Below are 26059 nucleotides of genomic sequence, written 5' to 3'. Positions count from 1 at the left end.
ACACTCCTATTTCGGACAATATCGGTCTCGGACGGTGGTGCGACCACGAAATAAAGGCGTTATAGCATTAGCGGTCCGTTATTTAAAACCCTGGTAGTGAGTGTAAATCAACACACAATTTACTAACGGAAAGAAGATTGCAAGCGAGATTAGAAATATAGAGAACATATTCTAAAAGAATATTTGGATTTATCTATAACTTACAGAACTATTGGACAATACTCTACCTTTCCCCTTGTCCTATTATTTTTGTGGTTAATATAGATGAATCATGTACTCTCCAGTTTGCAATAAAAAGATATTGCAACCTTGCAATATCTTTGAAGGCATGAGATTAGGCCGTTTGTATTATAAGCTTACACCATTAAAATAATATGGAATGTGAAGATATGAAAATAGAAGAAAGAATAAAAGAGTTTTTATTTTCTTTTTTATTAGTATTAAATGCTACTTATATTACTTGGACTCGGTTGTGCGTGTTGAATAAATATAGTATATTATATTTTTTTTTTCAAGATTTCCTTGTATGTGGAGGATTCATGGAGGATAATATACGTATTTGGATGTGCAAGACACAAACCTTTAGGTGCATTTGGTTCACGGAATGTAAGATTATCAGTGGGAATGTAAGATTACCAGGGAATAGGATTACTGGGAATGTTGTATTTTGTGTTTGGTTGGTTTAGCAAGAATGTAAGATTACCGTGTTTGGTTAAAGGATAAATTTGTAATTTAACCGTCGTTGAATTTTTATTATTCAATGACAGAAGAATGATATTTTTGAAAGAAAAAAAATTTAAGGGCATTTTAGTCCAAAATACCGGTAATCCAACAATACCTAAAGAAAGGGAGGTAATGACATTCCCGATAATATACCCCAAAAAATCTACTATTGGTAATAAAACATTATCGGGAATGAGATTTCCGGCCAACCAAACATGGGAATGTGGATTTCATTCCTATGGGAATCCCAGATTCCTTGATCCAAACACCCCCTAATGACATGTAGAATACTACTGCTTATTTTCCTAACCTGTTTTGTTATTCTGGGTTTTAGGTGGTCTGCAGAGTTTGGTGATCAAAAGAATGGTGATCCGCAACTGCACACTATGTTGGCCGAATACATATATTCTGAATCTCCTGAAGTGGTAGGTTTGGAACTAAATATTTAGGCTTTGCTTTTTCTATTCGATCACACATTCATTCTTTCCCAATCTTTGCATTGCTACGAATTGGTACTGAGAATTGTTTTGTCTCCTAATGTAGAAGGCAAAGAAAAATTTAAATAAAATCTTTGTATGTTGATGGCTTACGCAGTATTTTATAGTGACTGGGTTCCTTGACGTCTCCCTCAAGTAATCTTATTGGAATCAATAACTTGTCTTGGTAAATGGTCTCCAATATGTGGGAGGTCCTTGTTTGTGCCAGGAGAGGCACTCAAAAAGGAAAATACCTTTGATGTAAGCGGACGTGGTTGCAATGGCCAAATCCCAATACTTAGAGTAACTCAAGGGAGATTTCTAAACCCTTAGTTACAGATATGAATTCTACACCATTGACCATCTTAATTTCATCTAGAAATTGCACTAGGATCTCTGTATTGGGGTTGTTGCATGTATGCTTCCATCTATCTACTATAAAAGCCTCTGAAAGTATCCAAATATTGAGCTCCCAGGTCCCTTCGTTAGTTAACATTCATATGAACAGTCTTGTGACGTTGTTTTGTAGGACATGGCGAAAGTGTCGTATCATTTTGTTCGAGGAAACAATATAAAGAAATTTGCAGCTACTTTAGTAAATTTTATGAGCAAGGTTATTTTTCTTCTCTTTCTTGATCCTTGTCATGAAATAGTTCCAGCCTTCCATGTTATGTTTCTTTGACTCTTCAATTTTCTGAAATAACGGCTTACGAGACCCATAAAATATGCATATCTGGACATGTACTTGGGAATATGATCCCTAAACCTCTCAAAATACATAGAAAAACTCAGAAATTTAGCATACCCATGTCGGTACCTGTATCCGAAACTGTGATCTGTGTCCAGGTAACATAAGTTCGAGGCTTACAAATCAAAGTCGTATTCCCTTGTGTACCTATACAATATGTGAAAGTTTAATAATATAGATGTGCAGTAGTTCATATTTGGAAATACCTCATCGAAAATGTTTGTACATTTCAGATTTTGTTGCTTGTGTTGCTGATTCTGCCAGGGAAAATATACTTCTTGCTTATGTAGGTAGCACATTCATAGCTTTTGAGGTACCCATGTCGGACAATCATATTCGACATGTCCGAACAAGGATATTGGGATATGATCCTCAAAATCCTCGAAATATATGGAAGAACATGGAAAAAAATGGAACATATCCATGCCATACACATTCTCATATCTAATACACAGTGAGTAATATTAGTTTAAGCTTCAAAGTGTTAAAATAATTTGAAACATTGGTCGAGAAACTATAGTTATATTTAGGAATCAGAATATGATCTTTCAAAAATTGCAAGGAAAATTAGCATAACTCAAATTACTCGGATTCTAGCTCCATCTCAATGATCAACTGTATTTATTACTTTTGTCCAAGACTTCTTTTTGAAGAATCATCCAATACTTATTTAATTTGTTAACCTATATGGTTTTCAACTGTGCAGTGTTATCCCGGTGAAGATGATATAGCCATTGCAGAAGCCATTCTTATGTGAGCTCACCATAAAACTTCTCACTTGATCTTTTAGTATATTTTTTATTCAAGTTAGGCTCAGCAAAACCATGATCGAAATGTGCTATCATTTTGTCTATCAAATCTGTTGAAATTTTGTACTTGACTCTTATAAATTTCCATCAATTATAGGGATTTTAATTTGTCCTCAACTTCACATTGTTCGAAACTCGGAAGTAAAATTGAAACTGTTTATTTTTTTGTCATAAATTGTGTACTAATGAAGAAAAGTTTACTTTTGCATGGTAGGTATTTATCTTTGGGTAACCTTAAAGATGCTAATTCCCTTATGGATGAATTGAGGAAACAAGTGCAAACCCAGGAGATGGATTTTCCTATATCAGATTTGATTCAGTTTATCAATTTACTTTTGCTAACGTAAGTTGCTTTTTTCGTCATTGATTCTTTCTCCTTCATTACAGAACAGTTCTACCATCTATAATGCATATATGCATAGATTCTATGCTTTTGAATATTGTGAATCAATAATATTGTTGAAATGGGTATTCACTACAATTTACCCCAAGGGTGATATTAATCTATGTTGCCTAGACACAAGAGTGAGTTTCTGGTACGAGTATATGTTCAACATGGGCATGCTCAAATTTTGAAAAAAAAATTCTTTTATCTGAAGATTTACCCTCGTTCTCGTGTAAATGTGTAGAGCATGAATAGTGGACACGAGTAAATTAAAGAAAATAAAGAGTCGAGTAGCATAGATATTAATGCATGAATGTGAAATTTATGTAACTCCACTCTTTTTTCTTTTTGAATATCCATGTCTGACAGACACTCATGTCCGACTCATGGATATGGATATGTGTAGAATGTATCCGTATAAGTCTTAAAGACTGAAATTAGTATTTTACAACTCATTAAACTTGTATTCTATGTCTATATCTAAGTAGAAGATTTGATAGACTTTTGTCTAAGTAGGTTAGGACTAAGATTGTATTTACAGTAGGAAATTGCTGTTGTTTTAAAGAAAAACTCTTTCATCTTTTTGTTTAGTTATCTACATGGTAATTGGTATCAATCTAGGTTCCTTGAAAACCTAATCAAAGATTAATCAAACAACTTCCTCATAAAAAATCATTTCAAAATCTAAACAAAATATGCCTCACTCATCCCTATAACGTGCAACAAACTAAATGGCCACAATTACCTTCCTTGGTCACTATCAGTTTTACCATACATCTCAAGCTGAGGCAAGGATGACCATCTATCAATAAAGATGACTATTCCAGAGCCTACAGACCAAAAATGTCGCCTGTGGAGAAGTGAAAACATGATCATGTCTTGATTGATAAACTCAATGATACTGAAAATAGGAGAAAACTTTCTACTTTACATGACAGCAAGAGAGATTTGGAAGTAGTTAGGAAACATATTTCAATTCAGATAACATCCTAGAACTCTTGAAAGCAAACTCTATGAGTACAAATCAGTGCTGAACACTATGACAAGGTATTGATAGCAAATTGATTTATTTGATACTAATTCTTGGAAGTGCACTCATGATGTAGTGTTATGCATGAAGATCACCGCCCAAACAAGGATTTTTCAATTCCTTTTTGGTTTCAACAAAGAACTTAAGGGAAAAAATATTGGGTAGTAAACCCTTGCCCACGATCCTAGAACTGTTTGTAGCAGTTCATCGAGAAGAAAGCAAAAGATTAATGTTGATAGAACCAGATGGATCAACAATGACAAATGTCTTTGCCTTGTACACACATGCATCATTTTAGGGTCCAAATAAAGGAAGGGCGGACCATGGTGTGATCATTGTCAAAAATCAGGTCATGTGAGAGAGTAGTGCTGCAAAATTGCATTGTTAAACTGACTGACTGGAAACCAAATAGGGCAAGGCAAAACAAGGGACAATCAAGCAAATCTGGCTGATGTTACCACCGAGAGAAATGATATAAAACTCTTCAATAAAACTCTTTTTATTTAGTTGTCTACCGAATGTGACCTTTAAAGATCTTTTGAATACATAAAAAAATTAGAAAAAATCTGCATTTAGCCATGTTAGACACATTCCCATATCTGATAGTAACACTCAAATCCAAATAACACTGTGCAACAATTTGGAGAAAGTTTCAGGAGGGTTTATGGGAAGGGGATGGGGATTAAGCTGGCAAGTTTATTTCCTTTAGTCATATACTAGTAATGTAAGCTGTAATTGATTGTAATTTGAAAATTAATTTAGATTAGGATAAACTCTATGCTAAATTTAAATAAACTCGGTTAGTTTAAACTTCGGTTAAACAACTCTTAATTTAAACTTAGGATAGAGCTTATTCTACTCTAAACTAACCACTCTTATTTAAACTTAAGATAGAGTTTATACTAATCTAAACTAATTTTCAAATTAAAATCAGTTACAACTTACAAGTAATACTTTTCAAGGTTTATGTGCTAATTGTGTTTCCTTGGTATTAAATAAAATTATCAGTAACAAAGTATAATTGGACATGATCTGATCTCAAAACTATATTGTAAATGTTTTTTGTTTTGAATAGGGGAGCTATAAAAACATAGAATTGCAACAGTGACTGTTACTTGCAAATGATTTACTTTCAGTTAAAATCATGGCTGGTTTTTGATAGAGATGAGACAGTGGATGAATGGATGTTGTTCTTGTTGAAGAATCAAACCTAGAAAGTTCTAGACTCTGTCAAAGAACGAGAGGAGAAGAATGGATGGTGTCAATAGTAATTAGGGTTCAAGAGAGATTATGGTTGTTGGAAAATTAGACAAAAGAAGTAAGATTAAGAAAATAAAGATAATGAAATAAAACAAAGACAACGAATTTAATAAGATAGGAATAACTTAGCCAAAATTAGGTGATGGATGATAATGGTGATTTGACGATGAAGATGATGGTCGTGACGATAATCGATGGATAATTGTCCTACGAATCCTCCTAATCACAATAGACTAGGAAAACTCGATAATCGACTCTAACCAGCCCCCTAATCGCAATAAAGAGACAACTCGGAGTGTGAAGATCTCTCTCACAAAGAACTTGAGAAAAAACTTAATGAAAAAAAGCTTCGAAGGCACAAGTAATCAACACTTGCAAAGAAAAACGCTCAATGTATTGTATTCAAGAAAAGATGTGTTTATAATAGTGGGAGGAGCATCCTTTATATAGGGTGAAGGAGTCCTTGTTGTAGTATGACTAATGCTTGAAAATAATAATAAAAATAACAATAAAATACTAACCTAATTCCTAGTAACAATAAACTAAAGATAATTGTTTTAACTCTATCTTAATTTCTAATAAAAAAATAAATATAATCATAAAAGATAATGCATCATCATTTATTAAATTACATTACGAATAATCAATAAAAATTTGTAATATTTACAAAATCTTGTATTAATCCTATATAGGAATTTCTGCATGCACCTTCTTCACTAAAATGAGCGTATCTTGAGTTTCCGATATCGTATTGATGCGATTCAAGAACCATTGAAAAGATAAGAAAAAATCGGTCGTAACTCCAGAAGACATGTTGATGAAATAACATTTTGATCGTATTCAAAAAGCAATCGCAAATCTACTGCTATTTTTTTCTTCTTTTTCAAGACTTGGTCTTGTGGATCAATTGAAAGAGCTAGTCCATCTTTCTTTGGTGTGAGCCTTGTGATGCATGTATCAATTTTTGTAAAAAATAGGTTTACTGGTGAAGATCAATTTTATTCACCATGATTCTCTATATTAAATAGGTATAGTTGAGTTTTATACAAGTTATGTAAAAGAGTCCTAGCTAAGTTAACTTTATCCTTATCTATAAAATAGGCTAGAGTTAGTGACAAACTAAAACACCAATATTTACAGGATAATTATCTAGAGAAGTTATAACATACACTCCCCCTCAAGCTGGGTAGTAAACATTATAAAGACCCAACTTGGATGTGATCTCGTCGAAAGTAGCCTTGGAAGTGTCTTGGCCAGGATGTCTCCTAGCTGATTTTTGGAAGAGACATAATTTAGTTTTATTGTTCCGCCATTTACCTTCTCAGAAATAAAATGTTTTTCAATTGCCACATGTTTCGTTTTGTCGTGATGAACTAGATTTTTAGCGATGCTTATGTTGAGTTGATGTCACTTTGAAGTTCAAAATAATTACTATCACACCAACTCAGTTAAAAGCCTTTGTAACCAAATACATTCACAGATCTCGAGTGACATCGCCCAAAACTCTGTTTCAGCGCTACTTCTAGAAACTACGACTTGTTTCTTGATCCTCCAAGTCACCAAGTTTCCCCAAACAAATGAACAATATCAATTATTCGACCTCTTGTCCGTCAACACTCTAGTCCAACCAGAATATGAAAAAAAATCTTTACTGCCTACTTCATGTTTTCTGAAAATTAATTCGTGTCCCGGTGTCAGTTTTAAATATATCAAGATTCAATCCACAACTTCCAAATGTTCTTTTGTAGGGTTATTCATGTATTGGCTCACAATGCTGATAAAAAAAGCTACCATAAATGAGCTTACCTACAAACCTTTGATATTGCTCTTTATTTACGTGATTACCTTATGTAATTTCAAATTTGCTTCAATGGGAGTTTTTGAAGGTTTACAACCAGTCATTTCAGTCTCAGAAAGCAAGTCTAGAATATACTTCATTTGGTTGATAATAATTCCCTCTATTGGTCTTGCCATTTCCATGACCAAAAAATTTTGCAAGGTCCCCAAATCCTTGGTTTCAAACTCTCTCGCCAAAAATTTCTTCAATCTCTCTATCTCCACTGAGTCACTTGTGATGATGATATCGTCAACGTAGACAATTCAGATTATCTTTTTCTTGTTTGACGCAATCTGTATAAATAGTGTGATCAAATTGGCACTTCTTGTAGTCGTCTCACAAAAGTACCTTAGTGAACATGTGAAACAAAGTCCTAAGAAACTATTTAGTCCATATAGAGACTTCAACAATTTGTACACTTGTTGGTTTCCTGAATTTATTTGTACTCTTGGTGGAACTCACATGTAGACCTCCTCTTCGACATTACCATTCAGGAATGTATTCATTGATATCTAACTGATAAAGCACCCAGTCCTTATTCACTACTAAGTATGGTAACACTCTTACTGTGTTGAGTTTCACAATTGGAGTAAATTCTCTTGATAGTCCACTCCATAAGTCGAAGTGAACCCCTTTTCCATAAGTCTAGCCTTATACCGTTTAACAATACCATCCGCCTTGTACTTCACAGTAACGACTAATTTGCAACCAACTGGTTTCTTGTCTTTAGGAAGATCGACAAGAATTCAAGTTTTGTTGCTTTCGAGTGTCGAAAGTTCTTCTACTATCTTCTTCCACTATGTCTGGAATGCAAATGTTGTCTACTTTAGCCGTAAAACTCTTAAAACCAGACATTAGTTTACCATAAGCAACAAACTTATTAATAGGGTGATTTGCACACTGTCGTACTCCATTTTTTTAGCAATCGGTAACCTACTAATATAAACCAAGACATCCAATTTACTAGTTATACTCTGATCACCTTCTCTACCTGCTAAACAATTGAAACCTAGTTCTGATTCTTGACAATACATAGGCTATGTGGAGACTAGTAGGATGGGTTTTGGCATTTATTTGTACACAAGAAGATGCTATCTTTCGGTTTGGGTGATAATCAGTGAAATAGGAGGGCTTGGTGTATTGGGGGAATTTATTGGGTTTATGGTTTGTTTTAGGTCTATTTCGTTCTCAAGATTAGGTGTTTCAGTGGTGTCAACAGTTGGCTAAATTTTGGTAAGTTTGGAAGTAAATAAGGTGACTGGTAGTTTGGTATTAATCAGAAAAACTAAAATTCAAACTCACTCACACGCTCCTCCCGGATTTTAGATATAAAGAAAAAAATGTTTATGTTCAAGAAAGTTAACAGCCATAGAAGAAAAAACCTTAGTATGAGGACAATAACACCGATAAACCTTTTAATAAGAAAAGTACCAAATAAAGACACATCGAATTGTTCTAGGATATATTTTAGACTTAGAATTGTTATGGTTGTGAACAAATACAGTGCAACCAAAGACGTGAAGAGAAATACTAGTAGACAAAGGTTTAAAACGAGGAAAAAATTGGGTAAAAACATCTTGTGGATACCGAAATTAAAGAACCTTACTAGGCATGTTGTTAATGAGATAAATAGCAGTTAAGAGAGCCTCACCCCAAAGATACATTGGAACATTTGTAGAAAAAAGAAGGGATCTGGTAACCTAAAAAAGGTGTTAGTTTTTATGCTTAATGACCCCATTTTGTTGAGGTGAATTGACACAAGAAGTGAGATACACAATTATTTTTTTCTGAAAGAAAGCCCCCAACGTGTGAGAAAAATATTAACTGCCATTATTAGGCTTAAAAATCCCAATAAATTTTTGAAATTGGTTTTCAACTATTTATGGAAACGCTTAAAAATATCACTAGCCTTGGATTTATTACGCATGACAAAAACCTACGTAGTACGAGAATGATCATCAATTTTTTAAATGAAATTTTGCATGGTTTTATTAGTGAATGCATACCAAACTGATCATCGATAAGAGGTTCATTAAAAAACCTCCCTTTACCTAAATAGAGGAAAAAGAGTGCGCCGTATCGATCTGTAAGGTACAAATATTCCAATCACAAATCAAAACCAATATGATATTGTGGAGCCTAAATGAGTCAAACCAACAAACCCCATATAAGCTTTTGACACGAGAAAGACCCTGAATGTCACTGTTGACGATAACAAAAGGTTTGGAAGAATGATATGAAGAATGGTGATACGTACTTCAGATTTGTTTGACAAGATGACAAATACCACAAGTAAAGAATGAATGATTTTTATTATTGAATCATATCAACAGAAGGTTTGGAATAATGAATGATAACAAAAGGTTTGGAAGTTGTTGGGATGACAACATATTCAAAGTGGAAGATCATCATATGAACAGAAGATTCATTGCTATCTTTGGGAAATTTCGAACTAATCAATTAAGGTGTGGATTCATTAATGTTTATGGACCTTCAGTGGAGGATGAAAAAGCTAGTTTTTTTAGGAGCTGTCTTTTTCTTAATTGTCACAGTTTACCTTTATGTGTGGGAGGGGACTTCAACGTCTATTTATCAGAAGAAGAGAAGAAAGGTAGAGCTCAAAATAGGAACTCAATGGAGATATTTATTCAACAAGCCGACCTAATTGATCTACCTTTATCTGGAGGAAGGTTTACAAGGTGCAATAATCGGGAATTTCCTACTTTTGTTAGACTGAACAAGTTCTTGGTAGATGCTAATTTCATGACAGCATTTACTGAAATCATCCAATCTTTACTTTCTAAGTTTGTTTCTGATCATAATGCAATTATCCTTGAGAACAGTAGAGTAAATTGGGGCAAGAAACCTTTCAAGATTTTTAATTATTTGATGAATGGGGATGGTTTTGGGGAGCTGGTCTTATCTTCTATTAAAGATTGTAAGAAAAGTTAGAAAAGAGTTGGGATTTTGAGTATTCTAAGAAGTACGAAAGTTGCTATTAAAAATTGGTCTGGAAATAGAGAACATTTTCCAGGTTCTTTGATTCTTGACTTAGAAGGAAAAATTCATAAGTTAGAGAAGGATTTTCAGCAGAGACAAGATTCGAGGGGAAGCGAAAATGCTGCAGATTTGATTTCTTTGAGGAAAAAATTATGGAGGCTTTATAAAATCGAAGAGAAAATTTGGTTCCAAAATTCAAGAGCGAAATGGGTGAAAGATGGTGATCGTAATTCAAGATTGTTCCATACATGTGCTTCAATTAGGAAGAGGATGAGTTCCTTGAAAGCTATTAACGTTAAAGGTGAGATCATAAAAGATCCGTTTTTTATCAAGGCAAGTGTCCGAGACCACTTTTTCGAAGTTTATAATTACCATTCAACCTTGGAAGTGGAAGATTTAAAGCTGATGTTTCTAGAATTTCCTTGGAGCAGCGCCTACTTTTAGAAAATGAGTTTTCGGAAGAATAAATTTGGGAGACTTTAAACTCATGTGATAGCAATAAAGCTCTCGAACCTGATGGGTTGAATATGGGGTTTTTAAAAAGGTTTTGGTCCTTCCTAAAAAAATTTATTATGAAATTTTCCACAATTTTTTCTTGCGGAAAGAATGGGAGTATGGAAATAATCATATTTTCTTAACTCTCATCTCGAAGGGTTCCAACATTGGTGGCTTAGATGACTACAGACCTATCAGTTTAGTAGGAGGGATGTATAAGATTCTTTCGAAGTGTCTTTCGAGGAGATTGAGATGTTGCATCAACAAATCCTGGATTGCTCTCCTATTGCTAATGAAGGAATTGACTTTTGGAGGAAAAAAGAACTAAAGGGTTGTGTGTTCAAATTGGATTTCAGGAAGGCCTACGACACGGTAGATTGGCCAATTCTCTTTAAAGTGATGGAGAAGATGGGTTTCGGAACCAAATGGTGCAGTTGGATTAGAAAATATGTTACAACCGCCTCGGTGTCAGTTTTGGTTAATGGGGTACCAACTGAGGAATTTCCAATGGCAAAGGGTCTTAGACAGGACTGCTCCCTCTCCCCACTGTTGTTTAACTTGATTGGGGAACTACTCAACTTATTGTTTCTTAGGGTGGTTTCTTCGGGTCTATTATGTGGTTTGGTTATAGGTAAAAATGAGGGTTCTTTTAACTTATTGCATCTGCAATTTACTGATGATCTTATCATTTTCTGTAATGCCTCGAAGATGCATATATTAAATGTTAAGAGAGTTTTAAGAGTTTTTGAAGTCATGTCTGGTCTTCAACTGAATCTCAATAAAAGTAGATTATTTGGCATAAACACCAGCGAAGATGAGGTAAAGGAGTGGGTGAGGGCTATTGGTTGCTTAGTTGGAAGATTCCCTTCTGATTCCCTTGGGCTGCCACTTGGTGCGAACAAAAATTCTTCATCCCTATGGGATCCGGGTGTCCATAAATTCTACAAGAATATTGCTGGTTGGAAGGAAACAACCCTTTCTTAGGCATGGAGATTGGTCTTGTTAAAGGCGGTATTAGGCTCACTTCCAACTTATTATCTGTCATTGTTTAAGATTCTTTCTTCTGTGAATAAAAACCTGAACATATTTGAGAAAAATGATTCTAATTTTTCTCTAACAGTAAATTACATCTTTTAAAGTAAGAATTAGTGCAACAAATAGGAAAAAATCCCTAAAAATCAGGAACTACAATTAGAGACATATTTACACCAAGTTAACTCCTAAAAATAAGGAAGAAGATTCAGTCCCTTAATTCTAGGATTTCCAACACTCCCCCTCAAACTGGTGTGTAGATATTTATCAATCCCAGCTTGCCAATAAAATCTTCAAACACATTCTTTCTCAGAGTTTTAGTTAGCAAGTCTGCAACTTGTTGCTTAGTAGGAAGATAGGTGATTCAAACTTCTCCTGAATTTACCTTCTCTCTGATGAAATGACGATCTATCTCCACATGTTTAGTACGATCGTGATGAACTGGGTTATGTGCTATATTGACAGTAGCTTGATTATCACAATATACTTTCATAGGTTTAACATATGATACTTTAAGTTCCTTCATTAATCTTTGTAACCAAATTCCTTCACATATACCATAAGATAAAGCTCGATATTCTGCCTCTGCAATGCTACGAGCCACAACGGACTGTTTTTTACTTCTCCATGTCACAAGATTGCCCCACACATAGCTACAATAACCACTTGTAGATCGTCTGTCGTTCACTGATCCTGCCCAATCAGCATCAGTGTAAAGTTCTATGTCACGACTGGTGTTTTTCTTGAAATGAAGACCTTTGGAGCATACATATACTGACTGATGACACTCACACCGAATGCAACATCAGGTCGGGCCTGTCTACTTCTTCCTCATCATCATCATTGTCTAGTTTAGAATTGAACTCCATTGGGGTCTCGGCAGGTTTACAACCTAGCATGCCAGTTTCAGCCAATAAATCAAGAACATACTTTCGTTGGGAAATATAAATGCTTGTCCGAGTCCGTGCTACTTCCATACCAAGGAAGTATTTGAGATTCCCCAAATCGTTAAGATCAAATTCTGTGCCGAGGAAGTCTTTTAGTTTCAACAGCTCACTCGAATCATCCCTTGTTAAAATAATATCATCAACATAGACGATAAGAATAGAGTATTTCCCATTTCCCGAGTGTTTGTAAAATAGTGTATGGTCTGCTTGCCCCTGGGTGTAATTCCTGCTGGTCATAGCCTTGGCAAACCGGCTGAACCAAGCTCTTGGGGATTGTTTTAGTCCGTATAGTGACTTCTTTAATCTACATACTCGCCCTTTTTCTTCTTCAAAGCCTAGTGGAAAGTCCATGTATACTTCCTCGCTCAAGTCTCCATTGAGGAATGCATTTTTTACATCAAGTTATGTTAAGGGCCAATCAAGGTTGACAGCTAAGGAAAGTAGTACTCGAATAGTATTTAGCTTTGCAACGGAGGCAAATGTCTCATCATAGTCGAGACCATAGGTTTGAGTAAAGCCTCTTGCCACAAGCCGGGCCTTGTACCGATCAATACTCCCATCAGTCTTGATTTTTGTGGTGAAAATTCATTTACAAGCCACGATTTTCTTCCCTTCTGGCAGATCTGTAACTTCCCATGTCCCATTATTTTTGAGAGCATTCATTTCTTCAAAAACAACATGTCTCCATTCGGTTGATTCCAAAGCCTCTTTCATATTTCTTGCAGTCTTTACACTGTCAATATTAGTTACAAAAGTTTTGTAAGCTTTAGATAAATTTCCATAGGATACAAACCGAGAGATTGGATGCTGAGTACAAGCTCTTGTGCCTTTACGAACAACGATAAGAAGATCTATATCCGACGAACCATGAGACTGATCTGAAACAGGACAGTCCTCCGGGTTTTTCAGAAGGATTAGGTTGTTGAAGCTTACTTCCAATGGGGATTTCATCGCTGGAAAATTCATTTATCCAGTGGAACACTCAAATATGGTGTTATGAGGACATGGTCACCCTTAGAATTTTCTGTGACAGTGGTGTTAAGGATAGGCTCAGGGGGTATAATAAGAAGAGTATTTAGAGTCTCATCTTCACTAAGAGTTTCCTCCTAAAGATGAGTGGCAGAAAAGTACGGGTCAGTTTCAAAAAATGTGACATCACGAGAGACAAATATGCGACGCAAGGTGGGTGAGTAACATTTGTATCCTTTTTGTGTGGATGAGTAGCCAACAAAGACGCATAGGTGTGCTCGGGGATCAAGTTTAGATTGATTAGGTTGGTGATTATGTACAAAGGCTTTACAACCAAATATCTTGGCTGGTAGGATAGGAACACGAAACAGGGGAAAGGTTTTTTGTATGACATATAAAGGAGTTTGGAGATTAAGAACTCTAGAGGGCATATGGTTTATTAAATAACATGCAGTAAGGACATCCTCCCCCCATAGGTATTTTGGAACTTTCATGGTAAACATTAAGGCTCGAGCAATAGCTAGTATATGTCTATTTTTTCTTTCTGAGATCCCATTTTATTGAGGTGTGTCTGGACAAGAGCTTTGATGAATAATTCCTTGTTCAGAGAGATAAGGGCTTAAAACAGAATTGAAATACTCCCTTCCATTATCAGTGCGGAGAGTGTGTATGTTTGAGTCAAATTGGGTTTGGATCATGGAGTGGAAATTATGGAATACTTTTGATGTTTCTGTTTTTTCTTTTAGAAGGTAAACCCAACATACTCTAGTATGGTCATCAATAAATGCTATGAACCATCTAGCCCCCGTGATGTTTTTAACATTAATTGGCCCCCATAGGTCACTATGAATCAAAGAGAAAGGTTTGGATTGTATATAAGGCTTCAAAGGATAAGGAACATAGGTATGTTTTGACAATTGACAGATTTCACATTTCAGGGAATTGATTTTTTTATTTCGAAATAACATAGGGTGCAAATGCTTCAAATACAGGAAATTTGGATGTCCTAACCTACGATGCCACATCATGATAGTGTCCTCGTTTGAAGAAGAGAGAACAAATACTCCTTTTTTATTCTTGTCCTTGTAGTCATCCCAAATATAGAGTCCATCATCAACCTTAGCAGTGCCAATCATCCTCCCCGATTTCTGTTCATGTATAATACAACCATCAACAGAAAATTTAGCACAAACAACCTTGTCTTCAGTAAGTTTACTTACTGACAGTAAATTACAAGATAAATTCGGGACATGAAGAACTTTCTCGAGTGAGAAGTCCTTAGTGAGTCGAACAACCCCAATTCCAACAATATATGAGTATTAACCATCAGTTATCCGAATTCGAGATTGGTTGTGGCAGGGGGCATACGTATTGAATAATGATAAATTACCTGTCATGTGATCAGATGCTCCCGAATCTAGAATCCAAGATGGATGGTTACTAGATTCATAAGTAATATTAAAAGCAATACCTTGAATAGCCAAGGAACCATGGCTTATTGGTGCACTGAGTAACTTGTGAAGAGTTTCAAGTAGGGACTTTGTTAGGCGAACATCCTGAACGGCTTCAGTAGGTACAAGGGTCGCAGTGGATGAGCTGTCCAAGGATAAAAGAGCCTTATTTTCCTTCTGAATTTTTGTTGTATCGGGATAAACATGGAGCTTGAAACATTTTTCCTTTGTATGGCCGGTACGGTTACAATAGCTACACCACAGTCGATCTCCTGAGCGACTTAGTTTCGAATCATTCCCTGCTCGAATTTTTTGAGATTTAGGGCCCTTTGAGACCAGGGCAGATGATTCAGTAGGACTATGACCATAATTGGTCACAGGTTTTGGTTCCTTGGAATCTCCCATCATTACTCGGTGACTATTTTCTTCTCTCAGAACCTCTGCAAATGTTTCTCCAATGGTTGGAAGAGGGGTCCTACCCAGAATACGGCCACGAACTTCGTCCAAGTCTCGGTTCAGCCCTGCTAGGAACTCATAGAGTCGTTCTTTATTGAGATGTGACATAAACTTGGTGTGCTCCAAGCCTTCACCCCAGTCCACTTCATAGTACATATCGAGTTCCTGCCATAAGACATTTAAGTTGTAGTACTGTGTAACTTCAAGAGTTCCTTACTGAATGTCTTTTAATTTTAGCTTGATTTCAAAAACTTGAGAAGCATTTCCTAGATCAGAATAGTTCTCCTTGACTGCATCCCACATTTCTTTTGCAGTCTTGAACAAGAGGTAGGTTCGGCTTATGTGACTCTCCATGGAGTTGATCAGCTAGGTCATGACAATAGAATTATTGAGTTCCCACGTAGCATATGTAGGATCAGTAAGGTGAGGACGTGGAATTTCTCCACTGATATATCCTAGTTTCCCACGACCTCGAATCACCATGAGTACCGATTGGAACCACTGTAAAAAATTCTTCCCATCTAATCGATGATTAGTGATTGTGAGGGACAAATTAACATCACTATGAGATAGTGCTTGGTTGACATTCTGAGTTACTTGTGAAGTCTCAGAATCAAAAATATTTCCAGTGTTTGCCATGATAGAAAAATAAGACAAAGGAGAAAAATAAAGAAGTAGAATGGATCATAAATATCCCTACGGCTCTGACACCATGAACAGATTTGATAAAAATGATTCTAATTTTTCTCTAACATCATATTACATCTTTTAAAGTAAGAATTAGTGCAAAACATAGGAAAGAATCCCTAAAAATTAGGAACTACAATTAGAGACATATTTACACTAAGTTAACTCCTAAAAATAAGGAAGAAGATTTAGTCCCTTAATTCTAGGATTTCCAACAAAAACTTAATTCCATTATGACAGTTTTTATGGGGAGGAGGAATAGAGAAGAATAAGATTCATTGAGTTAATTGGTCGACAGTGTGTAAAACCAAAAATGATGGTGGTCTCTGTGTGTTGGACGTCAATGTTACGAATAGAGCTCTCTTAGGAAAATGGTCTTGGAGGTTCGCTAATGATAAGGAGTCTGTTTGGAGGAAGATGATTTGCAGCAAATACAATCTTGATTCGACCTTATTATTGTTTAACAGTAAGATTCCAGCTCAAACTTCTTGGCTTTGGAAATTGATGGTAAATAATCATTTCAAAGAAGATTTTTTTTGGTTCCAAATTTCGCAGTTTGTTTAAAGTCCAAGTGGGCAATGGTGAGAATATTCGTTTTTGGTAAGACAATTGGGCGTTAGATTCACCTCTTAAAGTTGTTTTCCCTAAACTGCTTACCCTTTCTACAAACTAGAATGGCAAGTTAATAGAGTTTGGTGAGTTTCGATCTGCAGGTTGGTTTTGGCATGTATAGTTAAGGAGAAAATTGAGCGACTGGGAACTGGAACAATGGTAAGATTTTTGTCTATCATCATTAAATTTAGTCTATCGGATGTTTCGAGAGATGGTCTGATCTGGAGAGGAAATGGGGTTGGTATCTACTATATCAACCCTTGTGTTAAGTCGTGCTCTTCTAGTTCGGAGGCTAATCCATTTTGGAAGAACATCCTTTGAAGGGGTTTGGTGCCTCAAAGAGTGGAGTCTTTTATGTGGCAAGTTATGCTTCAGAAACTGGCAGTAAAGACAAAATTACTTAAGAGAGGGGTTTCAGGAATTGTGGATATTTTATGCCCATTATGTAAGTTAGAGGAGAAATCATCCTCGCATTTATTCTTCTCATGCTCTGTTGCGTGGGCTTTATAGAATAGTTTCCTGAAGTTTTGGAGAATCACTGCGGTTTTTCATGAAAATGCCCAAAGTTTTCTTTTAGCTTGGGAAGATTTGGTGTCTCATTTTTTTATATGGCCCTTTGTTCTGGGCATCGTTCTTTGAACAATTTAGAAATACAAGAATGACATTGTGTTTGAAGGGGGAATGTTAGATCAGATCGATTTATTTTTCACGACAAGATTTAGACTTGCTTCTTGGTTCTTAGCTAAGTTCAATGATGTCTCCATTTCTAAGGATTCTCTCATTAGTGATCCCTCCCTTGGGGATTTATGCATGTCTTCCAGAAATCCGATTGTCAATCAGTTGCCTTGGTCCCCTCCTCCCAAGGGCTTCCTCAAAACGAATGTGGATGCAGCAATCAGTGGTGACTGGAAGAAAAGTGGAATAGGTGGGATCTTAAGAGACGATGTTGGTTCGATGCTAGGTTCATTCAATGAGGCTTCTGGCCCGGGTCTTCCTTCTTTGATGGAGCTCTAGGCAATTAAGAGGAGCTTACTTTCTTTGATTCTATTCGAGGGTGTTTTAAGAAATAGTTGATTATCGAAAGCGATAATAAGTTGTCAGTGGATTGAGTTAATAATATTGATAGATGTCCAGATGTGTATGTGTCAATTGTTAAGGACATTGCTGATAGGTTAAGAGATTTTGAGGGTGTAATTCGATGGGTGGCTAGGACAACAAATATTGAAGCTAATGGCTTAGCTAAGGCTGTTATTGGCTAATTTGGATGTTGTTTGGGTAGTTTATGTTCTGTTTTTCGGGTTATTTTGTGTAAAGGGGGTGATATTGGCTGTTTTTAAACTTATTGTATCTTTTATGTTATTAATGAATTATAAGGCACTATTTTCCTCCTTCCGCTGATTAAGGAGCACCTTTTTGCGTTTCATTAATCATGAAGGGGTTTTTAACGAGGCCTCATATTCTTATAAAAAATTATTGAATATCTTGGGAAACAATTTTGCTATATAGGAAAAACTAGGATGACCTAACCTAAAATGCAATAAAAAGATCTCGACAAGAACATCAGTAGGTGATGGGGAGATCAAAACAAGAGGAGACAAAACACTAGAGTTGGCTTGGATTTGAATTGGATGAGAGGCTTCAAGATTGTAAAGTCCACCACCATGCCTAGCACTGCCAATTTCCTTCCCCGAGCTCGAATATTGAAATTGACAAACATCAGAGTTAAAATGGGTAGTGTAACATAAGTCAACAACTAATTTACTAGCCCCGGAATCAACCATCCACGTAGTAAAAGTAGGCAAAGAAGGCAATAGAGCAAAAAAGAGGCTACCTTTGCACACAATACATACGTGCTTGGGTTCGGAAGAAGAATTCAACTGACCAAACAGTTGTTTTAGCTCCTCCATCTGCTACCTACCAAATGAACTACTACTGGCAGTATTGGTCGTAACAGAATGACCTTGAGATTCGCGTTGGGACGGTTGTTTGGAAGATCTCCAGTCCGCTGACCACCCATGGAGTTTCCAACATTTATCACGAACATGTCCACCCTTTTTGCAATGATCACACCAGGGTCGGCCTTAGGGCGAGAATCATTGGGAGAGTGCACAAGCAAAGCCGAGCCTTCAACAGTAGGAGTAAGAAGCATGAGAGTACGGCTAGTCTCCTCTCGGCAAACTTCAGGAAAAACTTCCCTGAGCGACGAAAGAGGTTTAACATCCAAAACACGCCCACAAATTTCATCGAGAACCGCCGTTAAACCAAACAAGAATTGGAACAAACGTTGTTTCTCAATAAATTGTTTGAAGAGTCTGGAATCCTCTCCACAATGGCAGTCATGGGATTCAAACAGATCAAGTTGTTGCCAAAATCGAGACAAATGAGTGAAATACTTCGTAACACTCTGACCAACCTGCTTAAACTCATTAATCTGACACTCAATCCCAAACAAACCAGCAAAGTTGTCGATTGTAATAAGTTTCCCGCTTAGCATGCCAAATTTTAAAGGTGGTATTATATAGCATAAAGTTTTCCGCTACTTCAGGAACCATGGAATTAATAAGTAACCATGACATAATCATGGTGTTCTCACTCAACCAAGTATCATAATTAGGATCAGTAGAGTCTGGAATCGGTATAGGTTTCGAGAGATATTGTTGTTTCCATTGACCCATGATGTATAGCCGAATCGACTGAGACCAAGGAATGTAATTATTTCTATTCAAGCGATGACATGTTATGGAAGTAGAAGAGGAGTCAGCTGGGATTGTGTGAGGGACAGAGGACTCAACCTCAGAAACAACCTTAGAAGAGGTTGGGAATACCATCGTGGCCGAGATATAGCAAGATAGGATCTAACCTAAACTGATACCATGTAAAAAAATAAGTTTACTGGTGAAGAAGATCAATTTTATTCACCGTGATTCTCAATATTGAATAGGTACAATAGAGTTTTATATAAGTTATGTACAAAAGTCCTAGCTAAGTTAACTTTATCTTTTTTTAAAAAATAGGCTAGAGTTAGTGATAAACTAGAGCACTAATATTTACAGGATAATTATCTAAAGACGTTATAACTTACAGTTTTCAGCTTAGCGGCAGGCAACCTTAATCCATGTCTAGTAATTTAAACATGGACTGGTAAGTTGTTCTTAGATTCTTTTGTCTGCAGGTTGGAAAAAGAGACTTTGGCTCTTTTTACTGCAATGAGAGTGAAGTACAACGATAGCATTGATCGGAAACCCGCGTTCAATGAGGTGCTAAGTGGCTTTTATTCATTGATTTTATTATCGCTTAGGCTAGCTTAAGGTAAGCTTTACATCATTACATGTATTGTGTTCTAACACAACCCTGATTGTTCAGCTGCTGGAAGAAATTGCAGAAAAGTTCTATGGGGTACAGCGTAGAAATCCGATCGAAGATATGTTCGGCGACATGCTCAAGGTGATCATTGACATACCCTTTCAACTTTTATCCATTTTAAGAAATTACAGGCATGAAAAGTGATCTTACCAACGAATTGTACATGTATTCTGCGGCAGTTTTGCTAGTAAACAGTTGAAAATATTTTCCTAACCTTCCTCTACATGAAAAGTGCTCTTAGAACGTGTCGAAAATGTCCGGGTATTATAGATTATAATAAACGAACGAATAAGAACATTGATATGCGAAGAAATGAGAACTCTTTTCTTTCAGGGTTCTTACATGGAATATTTTAAAACTTATTGTGCAGATGATGTGATGGATAATAAACATGGCATCGGGTTGAATCTGTCAGTGGATCCGGAATGCAGGTTTGGTTGTGCCTTGGTTTCCAAATTCCTGATTGATTTAGTACTACGGGATTTCTGAGAACCAATTTCTTCTCTCTTTTTTTTTGGAAATATTATGATATTATTTCGCATTTATAATATTTAATTTGATAGAAGTCCTAAATCTTTACCTTTGTAAACAAGATTCATTCTTTGGTTTATAAACATTTGTCGAATTCTCGAATAATAATGCCGGGATTGGATCGGATTGGGAAAGCTGTAAACATTCTTTCATTATTTGTAGTTACTGTAATGAGAACAAAACTGTGTGGTAAATATGATGAGCATCGTACCAAACAAGATTACTACAATTTCTCGTACGCTAGATTTACTCAAGGTTTTAGTTCCCTCCTAATGGATGGAGATGTTCATCTATAGTTTTAATGGAATCCATACGTATCTTTTAAGTTGTTATTTAATTCAATTTATTTGTCTTCTAAGTTGTTATTCAGTATTTATACGTATTTTTTGAGTTGTTTAATGCAATTTATATGTATTTTTGAGTTGTTACGTACCACAATATATACGTATATTTTGGGTTGTTGTTTAATGCAATTTATACGTATCTTTTGAGTTGTTACGTAATGCAATGTATACACATCTTTTGAGTTATTATAAATTGGATTTAACTTAGATTATAGTCAAGCAAGTGCATTTGACTGGTTGACGAAATTATTCATCTTTGTTTTCTTGTATTTCTTTCGATTTTGACTTTTATATCTACTCAGGGACGGAGCTAGAAAGATTATTTGGAGTGTCAAATTTAAAGAAAATTTATTTGTGGGTGTCAAATTTAGAAATTGTATCCCTCATCATATATGTTGGCTCCGTCGGTGTATCCACTAGAAGCACTCACCTTCTTTTCTCTAGAGTATTCCTTCTCTTTCCTTTAAGTAAGATTAAATATAAAATTTATATAAAAAAGCTTCTTTAATTTATTTTTTAGAGTTATGAACATTATTTTAATCACACGTTTTTATGTTAAATACGTTGATTTTATGTTTAGTTATTGGCTAATTTTAGGTCAACTTGTCAAAAATGGTTCTCGAATTCTCATCCCAATCTCAAGACATGCAAAGGTTCAAATTAAACAAAGACTTCAAAATTCATTAAAGAAAACCAAATTGAACCAAATTGAAGAATCAATGTCAAGTGTAATCTTGAAAGAATAAATTTGCTTGAGGTTTACCATCGAAAACATATAAATAAAACAAAAACAACGAGTTCTACGATCATCAACGTAAGAAGATTGAAATAAAGAAAAGAAAACCAAGACACATGTACAAATGAGTTCTACAATCATCCAAAACATACTATGTTAAGTATGTAAGAATTATAATTTGTCCATCCATTGTTTTCATTTTATCAATTAAATAATTTAATTATTTAAATGATATCACTAAAATTTGATGGAAAAGCCAACATAGCGGTTTATAGAATTTAGAGTAATCTTTTTTTTGAAAGAAGGGTACTTTGTATTAAAAGATCACAAACTACACCACCCCAAAGACCTCATTAAAAAACCTCCCTAAATCTATATGGAGGAAAAAGAGTGTACCTTAAGGTGGAAGATAACGAACAACATAGTCCCTATAACACCCAAACCGAAAACATCCCAGCCAAGAACAACTCCAGAATACTCAACGAAATAAACAAACTACAATACATCTATCGTCCCCCTAAAGTGTAAAACAAATAAATATATGTGCAGCCCAGCAGAAACTAGAACATCACTACAACCACAGCTCTTGATCGGAATTAAACCTGTGAAAATCAATGATAAAAGATACTGGATAACATAAAAACCAAAACACTTACCAATGATCAATAAGAATGATAGATTCCGAGCTTTGAACGAAGTCTTGAACATGTGGAACTAGCGATGGCCATAATACATTAGCTCACAACCTTATCTGCAGTAAAACGCTGTTAAATATCTGATCCACATTGTAAGACACATCACTAAACCTTGACTTGTTTCTGCACAACCAGATCAGCCAAATCAAACCGAAAAACTCAAGCTGCCAAAGGTTCCTTGTTTTTCTTCTAATTTTCTGAGAGCGCCATATCGCTAATAAATCTTTGACATTCTTGGGAAAAATAAACCAGACTTTCCATAAAGAACACCACCGTTGCCACACTTGCCAAAAGAAATGGCATAGCACATGATTGACATCTTCCTGATGACTTTTTCAAAACAAGCACAATAGTTGAAAATTGCAATTGATGCCCCTCTTAACTAATTCCGTCGCAATCGGCAGCCTTTGATATACAGTTTTCCAGACAAAAACAACCACTTTAGGAGGGACAAATTTATTCCAAACCTTTTTCCAAATTGGGTCTTCAATCTTACCTACCATTGCCAACTTAATGCAGAAATTTTTAGGATTATATATGCCATTGGAAGAACCTATCCACTTCAATCTATCAACACTTGGATTTGAACTAACACCTCTTTTCAGAACTTGCTAAAATTGTTCCAAGTAACCTTTTCCCACCCAAACAAGCCACGCCTCAATTCAATATTCCATACCCATTCACCATAAACAAATAAATATATGTGCAGCCCAGCATAAACTAGAGCAGCACTATAACCACAGCTCTTGATCCGAATGAAACCTGTGAAAATCAATGATAAAATATACTGGATAACATAAAAACCAAAACACTTACCAATGATCAATAAGAATGATAGATTCCGGGCTTCGAACGAATTCTTGAACATGTGGAACTAGCGATGGTCATAATACATTAGCCCACACCCCTATCTGCAGTAAAATGCTGTTAACTATCTGATCCACATTGTAAGACACTCATTGAACGTTGACTTGTTTCTGCACAACCAGATCTGTCAAATTAAACCGAAAAACTCAAGCTGCCAAAGGTTCCTTGTTTTTCTTCTAATTTTCTGAGAGCACCATATCGCTAATAAATCTTTGACATTCTTGGAAAAATAAACCAGGCTTTCCATAAAGAACACCACCGTTGCCACACTTGCCAAAAGAAATTACAATGGCATAGCACATGATTGACATCTTCCATATGACTTTTGTAAAACAAGCACAATAGTTGAAAATTGCAATTGATGCCCCTCCTAACCAATTCTGTCGCAATCGGCAACCTTTGATATACAGCTTTCCAGACAAAAGTAGCCACTTTAGGAGGGAAAAACTTATTCCAAACCTTTTCCAAATTGGGTCTTCAATCTTACCTACCGTTGCCAACTTAATGCAAAAATTTTTAGGATTATATATACTATTAGAAGAACCTATCCATTTCAATCTATCAACACTTGGATTTGAACTAACACCTCTTTTCAGAACTTGGTAAAAATTATTCCAAGTAACCTTTTCCAACTCAAACAAGTCACGCCTCAATTCAATATTCCATACCCATTCACCATTCGCCCAATTCCCAAACTCACTAATGGAGCCAAACTTTTTCATTACAATCCCATAAATTCTAGGAAAAGTAACTTGTAAGGACTGATATTTTGTCCAATGATCATTCGAAAAATCAATTCTATGGCCAGTCCCCATAACGCACCTCTCATCCGATAAAAAACCATCAACATTCATCACAGTCTACTTCACTATATTGTGCCACACTCCTGACGAATAACGTGGGCTAACTGGCATAATCGCGTCCGAAACATAATTGTACTTGGCAATAATAATCTCTTTTCATAGGCTTTCTTTATCCTCACTAAACCGCCAAAACCATTTATTCAACAAAGTACAATACATAAACTTAACATCATAAATACCTAGACCACCATGAGATTTCGGACCACACACCATATCCCACGTAATCCAATGAATACCTCTATCATCCTTAACATTCCAAAGAAATCTAGCTATGCATTTGTTAATAATCTCTGCTATGGCGTTAGGAATAGAGAAAAGAGACATGTAATAGACCGGAAGGTTCACTAACACAGATTTAATCAAAGTAATATGCCCCCCGAGAGATAGAAGTTTGCCTTTCTAGCTTTGTAGGCGCGTTCTGACTTTATCCACGATCGGTTGCCACATCAACTTACTATTTTTTTGTAGCCTAACGGAAGCCCCAAATATGACGAAGGAAGTTTTGCCCAGTCACAAGAAAACATATCTTCCCACTCCTGCACTTTACTGTCCTCCACATTGATGCCATATAATTTAGTCTTCCACACATTTAACTTCAAACCAGCAATCAACTCAAAAATTTTAAGGGCACGAAACAAGTTTTTGATCATATCTTGCTTTGCTGTCGAAAATAAGATTAGATCGTCAGCGAATTGGATATGAAAAACACTTGTATTTCTTGGCCCAATATCAACCCCTCCACACAGACCATATGCAACCGATTTCTTTAACATTTCGCTGAGAGCCTCTCCCACCAAATTAAACAATAATGGCGACAGTGGGCAGCCTTGTCGAAGACCCCTCTTAATCGAAAACCATTTGGAAAGACATCAATTGACTAAAACCGCAATCATGGGAGTCGAAATACACATATTGATCCAATTCCTCCATCTTTTACCAAATCCCATTTTCTTTAATATTAGATTCAAAAACCCCCAGTCGACTGAGTCGTATGCTTTGCTGAAATCTGCCTTGATCAATATAGCTTCACTCTTGCTTTTGTTCATATCTTCAATGACTTCATTCACAATCAGGGAACAATTTAAGATCTGTTTGCCAGCCATAAACGCAAACTGGTTCTCGCCAATCACTTTATTTATGCAGTAAGCCATTCTCTTCGCCAAAACTCGCTCCACAATTTTATAGATACTGCCCACCAGAGAAATTGGTCTAAAGTCTTCAGGAAAAAAAACCTGACTTTTCTTCAGGATGAGAGCGATGAATGAGTTATTAAAGGAAAAATCAGTAACTCTATTTCAATAAAAATCATCCATAAACTTCAACACATTAGCTTTAATATCCTTCCAAAATTTCTTGAAAATGTTCAAACTGAATCCATCTGGACCTGGCGCTCTTGAACCATCCGAAGATTTAATTGTTAGCCATATATCCTCTTATGACAACGGGCTTTCAATAATCATTCTATTGGCATCACTTATTCTCTTCATCGGGATATCGAACTTATTGACAGGAATTGTCTTCACGTCATTGTAATAAGAATGAAAATGGTTGATGAATGCTTGCTGAAACCCTAACTAATTTTTGTAAACCGAATTTTGCACCTTCAGTTTCGAAATCTGGTTCGTACGACCTCTAATCGCAGCAGTGAGGTAAAAAAATTAGTATTCTTATCGCTTTCTTTGAACCACCTTAATCTTGATTTTTGTAGCCAATCTTTTTCTTCCTTTTTATACGCTGCCCACA

At 35.8% G+C, this 26059-nt stretch overlaps 1 protein-coding gene across 2 annotated transcripts in view; it reads left to right on the top strand.

The window, feature by feature from the left end:
* LOC120175753 (Golgi to ER traffic protein 4 homolog) overlaps nt 1-20756 on the top strand; it is a 28061-nt gene extending 7305 nt beyond the window's left edge. For both annotated transcript variants that reach the window (XM_039182312.1, XM_039182313.1), the window contains exons 6-12: nt 1058-1148; nt 1729-1812; nt 2654-2700; nt 2971-3099; nt 20090-20174; nt 20281-20361; nt 20651-20756. In XM_039182312.1, coding sequence (XP_039038243.1) covers nt 1058-1148; nt 1729-1812; nt 2654-2700; nt 2971-3099; nt 20090-20174; nt 20281-20361; nt 20651-20659 — 526 coding nt within the window. In that variant the 3' untranslated portion in view covers nt 20660-20756. The remainder of the gene's footprint in view (nt 1-1057; nt 1149-1728; nt 1813-2653; nt 2701-2970; nt 3100-20089; nt 20175-20280; nt 20362-20650) is intronic.
* The last annotated feature ends 5303 nt before the right edge of the window (nt 20757-26059 follow it).

This window comes from Hibiscus syriacus, unplaced genomic scaffold, assembly GCF_006381635.1.
Source record: "Hibiscus syriacus cultivar Baekdansim isolate YM2019G1 unplaced genomic scaffold, ASM638163v2 tig00112215_pilon, whole genome shotgun sequence".
NCBI lineage: Eukaryota > Viridiplantae > Streptophyta > Magnoliopsida > Malvales > Malvaceae > Hibiscus > Hibiscus syriacus.
This window is presented reverse-complemented; position numbering and strand designations above follow the sequence as displayed.